The sequence below is a fragment of the Dicentrarchus labrax genome, unplaced genomic scaffold, assembly GCF_905237075.1.
Source record: "Dicentrarchus labrax unplaced genomic scaffold, dlabrax2021, whole genome shotgun sequence".
In the NCBI taxonomy this organism is placed as follows: Eukaryota; Metazoa; Chordata; class Actinopteri; family Moronidae; genus Dicentrarchus; species Dicentrarchus labrax.
This window is the reverse complement of record NW_026136706.1, coordinates 10,531,446-10,542,708: the sequence shown is the minus strand read 5'-3', so window position 1 is coordinate 10,542,708 and position 11,263 is coordinate 10,531,446. Positions and strand designations below refer to the sequence as shown.

Below are 11,263 nucleotides of genomic sequence, written 5' to 3'. Positions count from 1 at the left end.
GCACATATAAACAGTGTTCAAGAGAGTTTTAGCAGTCTATGTTAAAAAAAGTACATTTATTATTATTATGACCCACATTCACATTAATGTAGTAAGTATTTTGGTTACCACCAGAGGGAGCAAGACAACAAAGATTTGATTTGTACCTGAAAAAGCCTATAATAGAGGATTTAACAATCACCATTTTCTAAGAGAGGAACGTTTTTATAACTAGATTTTAGTTACATATTACTGCAGAGACCACACAAATTAAATAATAATAAATAAAATTAATCATAAGAATAGATAGGTACTGTGTGTATAAGGACACCCTGTATTATCTCACCAGCACAGGAACCACACTGAATCATCTCAGGTTGACAATTAATGTATCCAGTTATTCCAAAGACCTGTAACTGGACAGTAAGGAGAGTTTTCTTATTCTGCTGCCGATGCTGGGGCACTGGGGGGCACAATGGAGGTATCAGTGAGATGGGGGGAGATCAGGGTGCAGTCAGTTACACAAGAGGACTGAGGAAAAAGATGCAGGTGAAGGATCGACTGACCACAAAGCACACTGCCCCTGACATCTGGGTGAGGAGCACAAAGGCCAGATAGAGAACAGCGAGAGCCAGGTGGATGAGCTGAACTCCGAGATAATAATCACTAAAATACGAGCAGCTGCAGAGAGAGAGAGAGAGAGAGAGAGAGAGACTTCTGCTGCAGACTGGGGGCTTGTGCATTGTTCATAATACTAATACTCTTTTTATTTATATAGCACTTTTCAGGCTTAAACACAAAGTGCTTTCCAGATTAAATGATTTACAGTATAAACATTATGAAATGTGACTTGTATTTCAGATTTTGTTTGACGTATGAAAACTATGAACAATAACCTCAACCAGCTACAACAGCACAATCCTGCTTTTACCTGAATGCACCAGTAATAATAATAAGGATATAATAGGCTATATAATAGTATAACAGTCCCTTAATTGTTATACATTGTACGGATATACGTACATATTTTAACTGAAGTAACATTTTAATATATAGGACTTGCACCAGATTATTTTCCAGTGTGGTATTTGTACTTTTACTTAAAGACCCCTCCAGACATGTATTAAGACATATATATATATAGATATAGATATATAAATAATATGCTTGGAACAATAATGTGTTTGCAATAATGTTTTTTCCCCCACAAAAAATACTTTCCACATTAAAATCCTTTAAAAAAAAGCATCTACTTCTTTTACTCCATTAAAAATTACAACATTTATTAATATACTTCTACTTCACTGTAAAGTCCATTCTCAGTATTTGTGCACTGGTGGCGTCAAGTTTCTACATCACACTTGTGTAAATTGAATAGATTTTCAACGAGCACAGAGAAACTTTCCACTTTCAGCAGATGAATGTGAAAACATCCTTCCAGTCTCAAACTTATATTCATTCATTTATTGTATTTGTTTGTAGTATAACTTTATTTACTATATAATACTTTCATTATACCTGTATTTTATTGTCATTTTATCATGGCATTTTAATTTTTACTCCATTCTGTCTTATTATCATCCTGTCACTCGTCTGTGAGGCACTTTAAAATACCTGTAATGTATTAACTGTGTGAAATGTGCTATATAAATAAAGTATCTACCTATAGGAACAAGAAGAAAGTGAGTGGAGGGGCACTTTAAGTAAAGGGTATAAATACTGCCTCCACCACTGGTATGTAAGTTCAGTTTAAAGATAAGAAAAGATAAGATAGACTTTATTTATCCCACGCTGGGGAAAGTAACTTATTACAGCAGGCGCCAAATGTGTAACACAGCAGATGAGAAAAAAGAAATACACATTAAATAACAAAATAAAACAGACATAAATACAAGATATCAAGAAAAAACTATATACAGTATGATTATACAGATGTTATTTAAAGTTAAATAATAATATTGCACAGGTTACAGAGGGAGGTAGTGAAAGAAATAATAATTTATTATATATTAAACAGAAATAACTTTACAGGGCTATGAGCAGGTCTAAGACTACAGTGCATGTATGTATGTGAGGACTATATAGGTAGTGCAAGCAAAATAAAGTGACTATAGTATAAAAAATGACTATGACTGTGCTGAGTTATACATTTAAAAGTAAAAAATAAAGTAAAAACATGAATTAAACGATATAAAGAAAACTTTAGTGACGCTGACCGCTCACCTGGTGTGAACAGCCGTTGGTCGTGTTCCAGTTCACCTTTCCAACCGCATTCAGCCAACGGCTCTGGTTGAATATCCCTCCGCGCCGCGCAGCCTGAGTTCACCCGCACTTGTCTGGAACTAGTCCCGCCTACTGACGCTAACGTCTGGCCGCGGAGGGAGGAGCCAGGTCGCAGCTATACTGACACGTAAGGATCCTGCGTAAATTTTACGGAAGACGATACATCTTTTCCCTGAAGTTGAATATCGATACAGCTGCTTCGGGTCAGGCTTGATGTGCAGTTGAGCTGTCCCCGGAGCTGAGGGCCTATTTTTTTTTTTTTTATATTGAAGCGGAGAGGGGGAGCTGAAGACGGACGAGCCGACGCAACAAGATGAGATTCTCAGCGTTTATTTCTGTCCTGCGGTCGGTCGGCCCGGTGGTAATCGGTATTTCTTTAGGGTTCACGTTGAGTTTACTGAGTGTAAACTGGACGGAACAAGCGTGTTACCCAGACGGGAAGGAGGGCGAGGAGGTGACTCTGGGGCAGGATGGGCAGCTCAAAGGAGCCCGAAAGCCCAACTCCATTTCCACTAACAACGATGTGGAGTCCGAAGAGGATTTTGAACCAAGAATAGTCCCATATAAACAAGTCCAGCAGAGTGCCCCGAAGAAAGTTTTCAGGTAGGGCTTTGTTTGGGTTGTTGACATTACCTGGTGAACACGTTGTGCACAATATATAGGGATTATATCCTTGTTTTAACAGCACATTACAGTAAAGTAGGCCGCAGTGGGGCTCCTCCACTGTAAATACATAGTTAGTGCACATAATGCGAGGTGTACAGGTGTTGTAATGTAGGGTGTGAGGTTTTACACTGACAAAACACAACTTAATGGCATGTAAGGGCTGCATAATTCATCTAAATATTATGAGAACCAAGTGCAATATGCAAAATGTTTGTTTTAATTAAGGTAAACAGGATTTTTAATTGGGTTTTTATTCAGTGAAAATGTAATTCTAAAGTTATTTTCCCTCATCTAAAAGTCTTCCTCTGTTAGTTTTCTACCTGCTGACATTCCCTGTCTTAGAGATAAAAATGACCCCCAATATTTTCTTTTCATATTTCTCTCCAAGGATTTCCGCCCCAGATCTGTTTCTTAGTAAACAGGCAGACATTTCCAAGATTTCCTGGATAGAGACCTTGTTTTGTACCCAAAGTGGTGGTATTGGATTGCAATTCTCAGAAAGAGACTTTTCCTTTGTGGGAAAGTTCTGCTGAGTTCAGAGCTGTAAACATGTTTGGCATCCATGTTTCATGTTTTAGGCTGCAGTTAATTGTCATTTTCATTATCAGCTGTTTTCAAGATTAATTAATAAATCATTAAGTAGTCAGCTATTAAATTAATTGACTATTTCAATAGTAAATAATGTAAAAATTCTCAGATTTCAAAGTCTCAAATGTGAATATTTTATGTTTTCTTTTGTCCTTTATGATAATAAATTAAATATCTTTGGGTGTAGGCAATGCAAAGACATTTGAGGACGTCATCTTCGGTTCTGGGAAACAACATTTTACAATTATCTGACATTTTATGGACCAAACAACTGACTTATCAATTATTAGTTGCAGCCCTATTGTTTAGTTTATAGAGTATCAAGAAATAGTGAAAAGAACCTAAACTGATGTGTTCAAATGTATTTAATTTACTATCTTATATGTTAAAGTATCAAACTCTCACATTTAAGATGCTGCAACCAGCAGAAGTTTGATAATTTTTCCTGAAAAAGTTTATTCGCTGTGTTCCCTAAATGATTAATCCATAAATAATTCCAGTTCTAATAAAAACATTTAATTTATGTCACTTGGAGAATAACAAGGAAATAAAAGTTGGGTTGGGCTGCGGTTGCAGTTGCAGTGATTAATCACAATTCAAGTTCTTGCGTGTTTAGTTTTCCAAAGAAGTTATGTTTTTTTTTCCTCATTAGTCTGCGTGTCTGCACACAAACGTCCACACAAACACCCAGAACTTATTTAGTGAACAGAAGCACAGATTTAATCTTGGGTGTACTGTTTTAAAGCACTCTCATTATTATTCCCATACATTTCAGGGTCCATTAATAAACTCAACATGAAAGTTATAGAACAAAATGGTAAAAAAATAAAGCTGTGACTGTTGTATTCTCATACAAAAGCAGCATTTATTCAGTAGCTGTTTGATGTCTCTTTCAGGGCTAAATACATAAGCACAGAGTTGGGGATGCGAGAGCGTCTGTTCGTCGGGGTCCTGACATCCAAAAACACCATAAACACCCTGGGTGTAGCCGTCAATCGCACCATTAGCCATCACCTGGACACCGTGATCTTCTTCACCGGCATGCGCAACCGCAAAGTCCCGCACGGCATGTTCGTCGTCTCTCACGGAGACGAGAGGCTGATCTGGAACATGTTCCAGAATATCAAATACATTTTTGACCATTACATCAACGAGTACGACTGGTTTTACTTCGTCCAAGATGACGCCTACACAGAAGCAGACAGGATCAAATTCCTGGTGGATCACCTGAGTATGGATCGAGAGCTTTACATGGGCAGCCCCGAGGAGTTCATAGGCGGAGAGATGGAGGGGAAGTACTGCTACGGAGGGTTCGGGTACCTCCTCTCGCGCACCTTGCTCCTCCGACTCCAGCCCTTCCTGGAAAACTGCAGGAACGACATCCTGAGCGCAAGGCCCGACGAGTGGCTCGGAAGATGTATCATCGATTACACAAACACAAACTGTGTCAGTGAGTATGAGGTAAGGTTGAGTGTATTCTTCAAGGCGCACGTAATCACAATGTAGTTATTCAATACATCTGTTTTCAGTCCGTCATTTTTAATCCATAAAACTGCGTCTTGGCTTCAATGTTTGATGTTTAAAAGGGAAACGAATGAGGCAGTTTATAGTTGAAACCAATGAGGAGAACAGTTGTGAGACAGGTTATAGCAGGGGTTCTGTCATGGCAGAAATCATGCTTTGCCTCTGGGACAACACTTAAAACTGACAGACAGCTATATACAACTGTAATTACCATGCTAGCACAGAGGTGGTATTTATATTAGAGTAGATTGCTAATACCCTTTAGCCTTACTTTTTTTTTTTTTTTTTCCACGGCTCCAGCAGCAACGTGGAATAGGTAAACAGGCGAGCAGAGCACAGCTGAGTTCAGCCTTGCTTAGGTTCAATGGTGTGAAAATCCCCTGTGGGTCAACATGCTCTGCTCCTGTAATGTCATTAGCATTTAAGGTCAAACAAGCCCTGTGGAGCCCTGATCTGTCCTAGTGCCCTCTCTGCATTCAGCACAAAGTTTGTGGTCTCTGTCAACACATTAAAATACATTGTCAAAAGGTTGTCAGTGTAAATGTGTCTTTAAAAGAGTAAGGACACATTTACACTGACAACCTATATACAATAAACATGTGGGGCCAATGGCGTATTGTTCCACTGTCTTCTGCTTCCATTTTCTCTTCCTTGGCCATGACCCAGTGCAGGAGACCATCTTGTTACACAGTTGACAGTGAGTTGCATGGCTAACTAAAGTGCCCTGAGCCAGAAGAGCTCCAGCAGAGTGCCCCATCCCCCCCCCCCCAGATAAGGGGAGAGAATCAGTGGGGAAAGTTAAAAGGCCTCGTGTGGGTGAAGAAAACAGCTTGAACGCAGACCCAGACATCAATTTATGTGTTAAGAGAAAACATTGATGACAATTAGGCATGGACAATGCTTCAGTAAGCGTACCACTACAGGCTGGCCTCACCGCTCAGTTAAGCAGTGTCTCCATTCTCTGTTTTTCTTCTGTAGCTTTATCAGATTGGATTCACTTTTTTAATCACTCAAGCTCCTTAGGTGGTTACTCTGTTTTCAGCTTAAAAGACTTGTGTCTTTAAGTGGGATTCAGGCGCTGGTGTCAGCCGTCTGCACTATAGGTTTCACCTCTAAATTCTTAACTGTTGCCTCTTTAACCTGACAGTGATAGTTTAATAATATAAAAAGTGGTGACATTAATTAAGATAAACCATCTTTTAAGCCTCATATTCCCAGAACAAATTTAGTTCCTGGAAATGACTTAAAGTGTAGTTGTATAGCAAGAGTATTCTATTCCTGTGAAATGAATCTCAGTTTTCACTCTGCAATTATGGTTGAAACCAGCCTGTTTGCAGTGGCGATGAGCCCAAGATGTTGCCTGGATAGCGTGTCACGTTTGTTTGAATCAAAGTAACACAGCATAACAACTAAGCTTGGAGTAACATGCATCCGGGCATGTTTCTGTCATGCCGGATTTAAGACGCCTCATGAAAAGACCTCTCTGTTTCTTCTCAGGGCCTTCAGTACCACCATTATGAGCTGGGAAAAAACTCTGATCCCAGTAAAGAGCAGAGTGAACAGTTCAAGAAAGCTCTTACTGTCCATCCAGTGTCTGACCCCGAACAGATGTACCGCCTGCACAGATACTTCACTGAGATTGAACTCCAGAAGACTTACGATGAGATTGCTAAGCTGCAGGTAAGCTGATTTCCAAGTGTAACAAATCACCCATGGTTCAGTAAAAATAACCTCCATTGTAGGTTCAAAACAGCACAATTTAAGTGCAGTATTAGTTTTGTAAATGGTGGCTCTGCAACTGTCTAGGTATGTTTCTTGTGTTTCCACAGGCAGAAATAAAGAATGTGAGCGTGGTTGCTTTTGAGGGAAACCGAAGCGCCCAATGGCCCGTGGGGATCAATCCACCTTTTGAGCCGAAATCTCGGTTTGAAGTTCTGAAGTGGGAATACTTTACAGAGGAGGAGATATATTCATGCATCGATGGCTCTCCGAAGTGTGAACTGAGCGGTATTGATCGCATGGATGTGGCTGATGTAATAGACGTAGCCATGGGAGAGCTGAACAAGAAGTACAAGCCCGTCTTACACCTGAAGAAGCAACAGCTGATTAACGGCTACAGGCGCTTTGACCCCATAAGGGGCATGGAGTACACCTTGGACCTTCAGCTGGAGGTTGTTAACCAGAAAGGTCATAGCCGTTCCATAACCAAGCGTGTTCATCTGGTGCGACCTTCGAGTCGGATTGAGATAATTCCCATGCCCTATGTCACTGAAGCTACGAGGGTGCACATCATTATACCTCTTACTCTGCAGGACCGGAGCTACATTGACCATTTCCTGGAAGTCTTCGCCTCAAACGCTTTTGAGACCAGTGAAAACGCCATCCTAACATTCTTGTTCATTTATGACCCAGTGGAGGCACAGCAGGTTAATCAGAACGATATATTTGCCAGTGTGAAGACTCAGATAAATGCTTATGAACGCAAATACCCTACAGTAAAAATCCCATGGATAAGTGTCAAGACAGAAACACCGTCCCAGATCAAATTTATGGACATCATCTCGAAGAAGCACCCAGTCGACACCCTGTTCTTCTTGGCTAAAGCCAACACAAACATTAATTCAGAGTTTCTGAACCGCTGCCGCATGAATTCCATAAACAACTGGCAGGTGTTCTTCCCCATCCATTTCCAGGACTACAAGACTGATGTGGCCTATCACAACCAGCAGCAGCCGGTCACAGTTGATCTCATCAAGGACGCCGGCCATTTTGACCGCCGGTCATTCGAAGAAGCGTGTTTTTACAACTCCGACTACATGGCAACACGCACTCGAATGGTGGCAGACGTCCAGGAGAACGAGGAGATTCTAGAGACCCTGGACATATTCGACATGTTCGTGAAGTATTCGGGTCTTCACGTATTCAGGGCAGTGGAGCCAGCACTGCACCAGCAGTACATCTACCAGGCCTGCAACCCGCGGCTTAGTGAAGACATCTATCACAGATGTGTTCAGAGTAACTTGGAAGGTCTCGGTTCTCGCTCCCAGCTCGCCATGCTGCTGTTTGAGCAAGAACAAGGAAACAGCACTTGACAACACCAGTGAACATCTGCTCCTGCGTGTGCTCACATGGTTGTTAAAGCTGTTTGTTTGTTGTAATAGCCTCTTCATGCTAGAATTTGGTGAACAACACATGTAGTACCACCCATAAGTTAACCCTTACCTTTGCCCTGAACATTCCCGGGGCTGTGGTTAGATACGAGACTCTGCCGGACATTCTCCATCTTGTCCGTCAAGGGTTTTTGGTTTAGCTAGTTTGGAAAAACGAATGCAGTACATTCCTAATGAAACCTTTTCTTAAATGTTTACAATACTTGTCCATACAGATGAGTTGCTAGAACCAAATGTTTTTGCTACTCTAACAATCAAAACTCACAGTAGCAGAACCATGAGACGTGGTGCTGGCTAGTTGTTGTGTTTAAGGTGTTTACTACACATCCAGTAGACACGGGGCTACATACTGTAGGTAACCCATTGGAGTTATTCTCCAGGTGGCCAGTGTGATTCCAGTATTCACCGGGATTTTACCCTGTTTGGTTCATTAACTCTTGGAAGAATTATTTTCCTTTAAAGCATTTTGTGTTGTTGATGTAGCATACGGTACACTAATTTGAGATAAAGTGCTGGGTACAGCTGCTTTTTGTTTTGAGCTGAAAGAGGCAAAAAGCTGCTTTGTTGCCTCTCTGTGAGATCAGAAATACGAGCAGCTTTCACATTTATAGAATGTCGTTTGATTTAATGTTATTATCAAAGATATTGGTAAATGGAGCTTTAATGTGTAGCTCTAATTAATATATTGCACCGCAGGTTGTGTGCCCCTTCAAACAAGGGCATTGAGACATTGAGCTTTTGATATTTACTGATTTGAGTATTTACAAAAGCACATCTTTGTATATGTGCCTTGACACTGACGTAACCGTTTTGAAATGATCCTTATGTGTTGCAGTTCACCCCTTTGGGTGATGCACAGCTGATGTTTTTGTTGTTGTTACAACATGAATAACTTTTTTTGAATGAGTGGGAGATATTATCTTTCACTGTGGTTAAAGCCTGTTACATAGCTGGGAGAGTTGAGTGGGTTTTTTAAATTTTATTTCAAAAGGTAACGTGGAAATATTATGATCCCAACCACCCACAGGTTGTATATGTGCCTCAAAGGAGGGAAGGAGTTTCTTCCAATGGTCTTCAGAGGTCATAGATAAAGAGTAGCGTATTACCGTGAAACTTTTCTCCATGAAACCTTTTGATGCTGCAAGATAAGTATGAATAATGGGGGAAAAAAATCACCTTGGTGAATGTCTGAAGTGATTGCACGTGTAATTTTTGTCCTCATCGAAGTAAGTGGTACTTTTAAAAACAGAATTTAATTAGTTTAGAAATTATTGAAATTAAGAATGTATGAAATAGGTTTCCAGGACAGTTTTTATACCCTAAAAGAAGATGTTCAACTGTTCCAAAGTGGACTGTATTGTTACAGACTATGTAAGTTATTGAACGGTGTGTTTTTGTCCTCCATTTCCTGAGCTCAGTCTTAGAAATGATTTGCTCTCTCCCAGTTGCAGTGCAGTCCAATGGGAGGCCTTTGAGTGGTGGTGGAGGTAGCGGTACCGGACACCAGAAAAGTTAATAGTGTATAATAATGTGCAATATTACAGATAACACAACTATATAGACGTCCGAAGACGTTTGCTGCAAGTACAGCAGTGTGTATATCACAATACTGTTCATGACATTATATAGAGTAAGACTCGTGCTTTCTGTTTAATGTTAGGTACATACACTGTAATCTGTTTTTAGAAGACCTTTAATGTATTTTGCTGACACTAGACACTTTTCATCATAACAAAATTACTTTGAAATACATAAAATTATGGAAAGTCCTTTTTTATTTAACTGTAATTGGATTCAAAGTATATGTTGGAAACACTACATCCACGGTGGTGGTCCTCAACAGTGTTTGCTGTATTTTCTGCCATGTGAACACAGACCAATGGGGGCTCCAGTTCTTGATGAATTCTTTTTTTTTTTTTGCATTCATTTTTATAACGCATCTCTTTGTTTTGACGAGAGCAGTTTTTTCACGGTGACGGTGCTCCAGCTGACGTAATATGAATGTTCTCCTCGATTCTTTGAAGAGTATGATACAAATAATGTGCAGAATTGGAAACTGAATCTTCCAAAAAAAACCACTGTGAAAGACAGAGGGCTGAGATTACATGATGAAGTTATTGCGGTGATCTGCGTCGTCTTTGCCTTCTGTAGACGTGAGAAGCTTAAAATCAAGCGAGCGTGGCAGATTAATCACCCTGTGTTGTTTAACACAGCCACCATCGCTGAGCGAAGTCTCTAAGTATTTTGTCCATAACTTATTTATCTGTAATTTCTCTATGAATTATGCAGATTCTGAATACTTCCGCACTAACAGAGGCTTTCATGACGTTCTTTGTACATGTATAAATATTTTATAGACTCTATTTTTAAGCATTTTTTTTTTTTTAGCTTTATTTACACAGCAATTGATATTTTATTATTCTTGGTGATCAAATTTAAATATATTGTATCTTTCTTTGTATTATGGTCTTGGAAAATCATGTCATTTGACAATTTAAATGTGTGTATTTCACTTTCAATCAAGTAATCCATTTCAAAAAGCAGGCAAATTACATAGGCTCATTTTTAAATCTCCATTGATATTTGGACCTATTGGTTTACATTGTTTTCTGTATGTGGGTACTAGTATAACCAAAGCAATATATTTTAATAAATGCTCATCACATTTAAATGTGTGCTGTAATTTCCAATGAACTGTGAATTATTATAATTTTTAAATAAAGAGTATTTGAATATAAACATTTTTGTTTTCTGTTTTTTTTTGACAGGATGAAATAATAGTCATTTTTCTATTCCAGCTACAAAATCCAGTTTGTCCTTTAGGTGTCAGCAGAAGAGCGTGTTTACCATCTGCAGCACAGGTCCTAGACCAGTACTTGCTGCCAGTTGCTGAGGTGAGCAGTGTTGTTGGACATTTGGAAATCATATTTCTAATACAAAGTGCTATCTCATCCGTGTTCCCAGCGTGCGCTTGGTAGGACTGCAGTTAGCATTCCTGCATGTCAGACCTGAGGTATTCCCCATGTCTGGGTTGGGTAAAAACAGGGAAAACG

The 11,263-nt window shown here is 39.6% G+C and overlaps 1 protein-coding gene across 1 annotated transcript; it reads left to right on the top strand.

Moving 5' to 3' along the window:
• The first annotated feature begins 2,348 nt into the window (after nucleotides 1-2,348).
• chpfa (chondroitin polymerizing factor a) lies at nucleotides 2,349-10,949 on the top strand. The gene is made up of 4 exons (XM_051403778.1): nucleotides 2,349-2,865; nucleotides 4,413-4,977; nucleotides 6,538-6,720; nucleotides 6,870-10,949. Exons 1-4 carry the CDS (start codon nucleotides 2,576-2,578, stop codon nucleotides 8,130-8,132), a joined length of 2,301 nt encoding a protein of 766 aa, XP_051259738.1. The 5' UTR covers nucleotides 2,349-2,575; the 3' UTR covers nucleotides 8,133-10,949.
• The last annotated feature ends 314 nt before the right edge of the window (nucleotides 10,950-11,263 follow it).

Bases quoted from the DNA above. Each gene is read 5' to 3' on its own strand.
- chpfa (XM_051403778.1), top strand. From the start codon at position 2,576: ATGAGATTCTCAGCGTTTATTTCTGTCCTGCGGTCGGTCGGCCCGGTG. The intron at 4,978-6,537 runs GTAAGGTTGAGT...GTTTCTTCTCAG, and splicing joins ACTGTGTCAGTGAGTATGAG to GGCCTTCAGTACCACCATTA. The intron at 6,721-6,869 runs GTAAGCTGATTT...GTGTTTCCACAG, and splicing joins ATGAGATTGCTAAGCTGCAG to GCAGAAATAAAGAATGTGAG.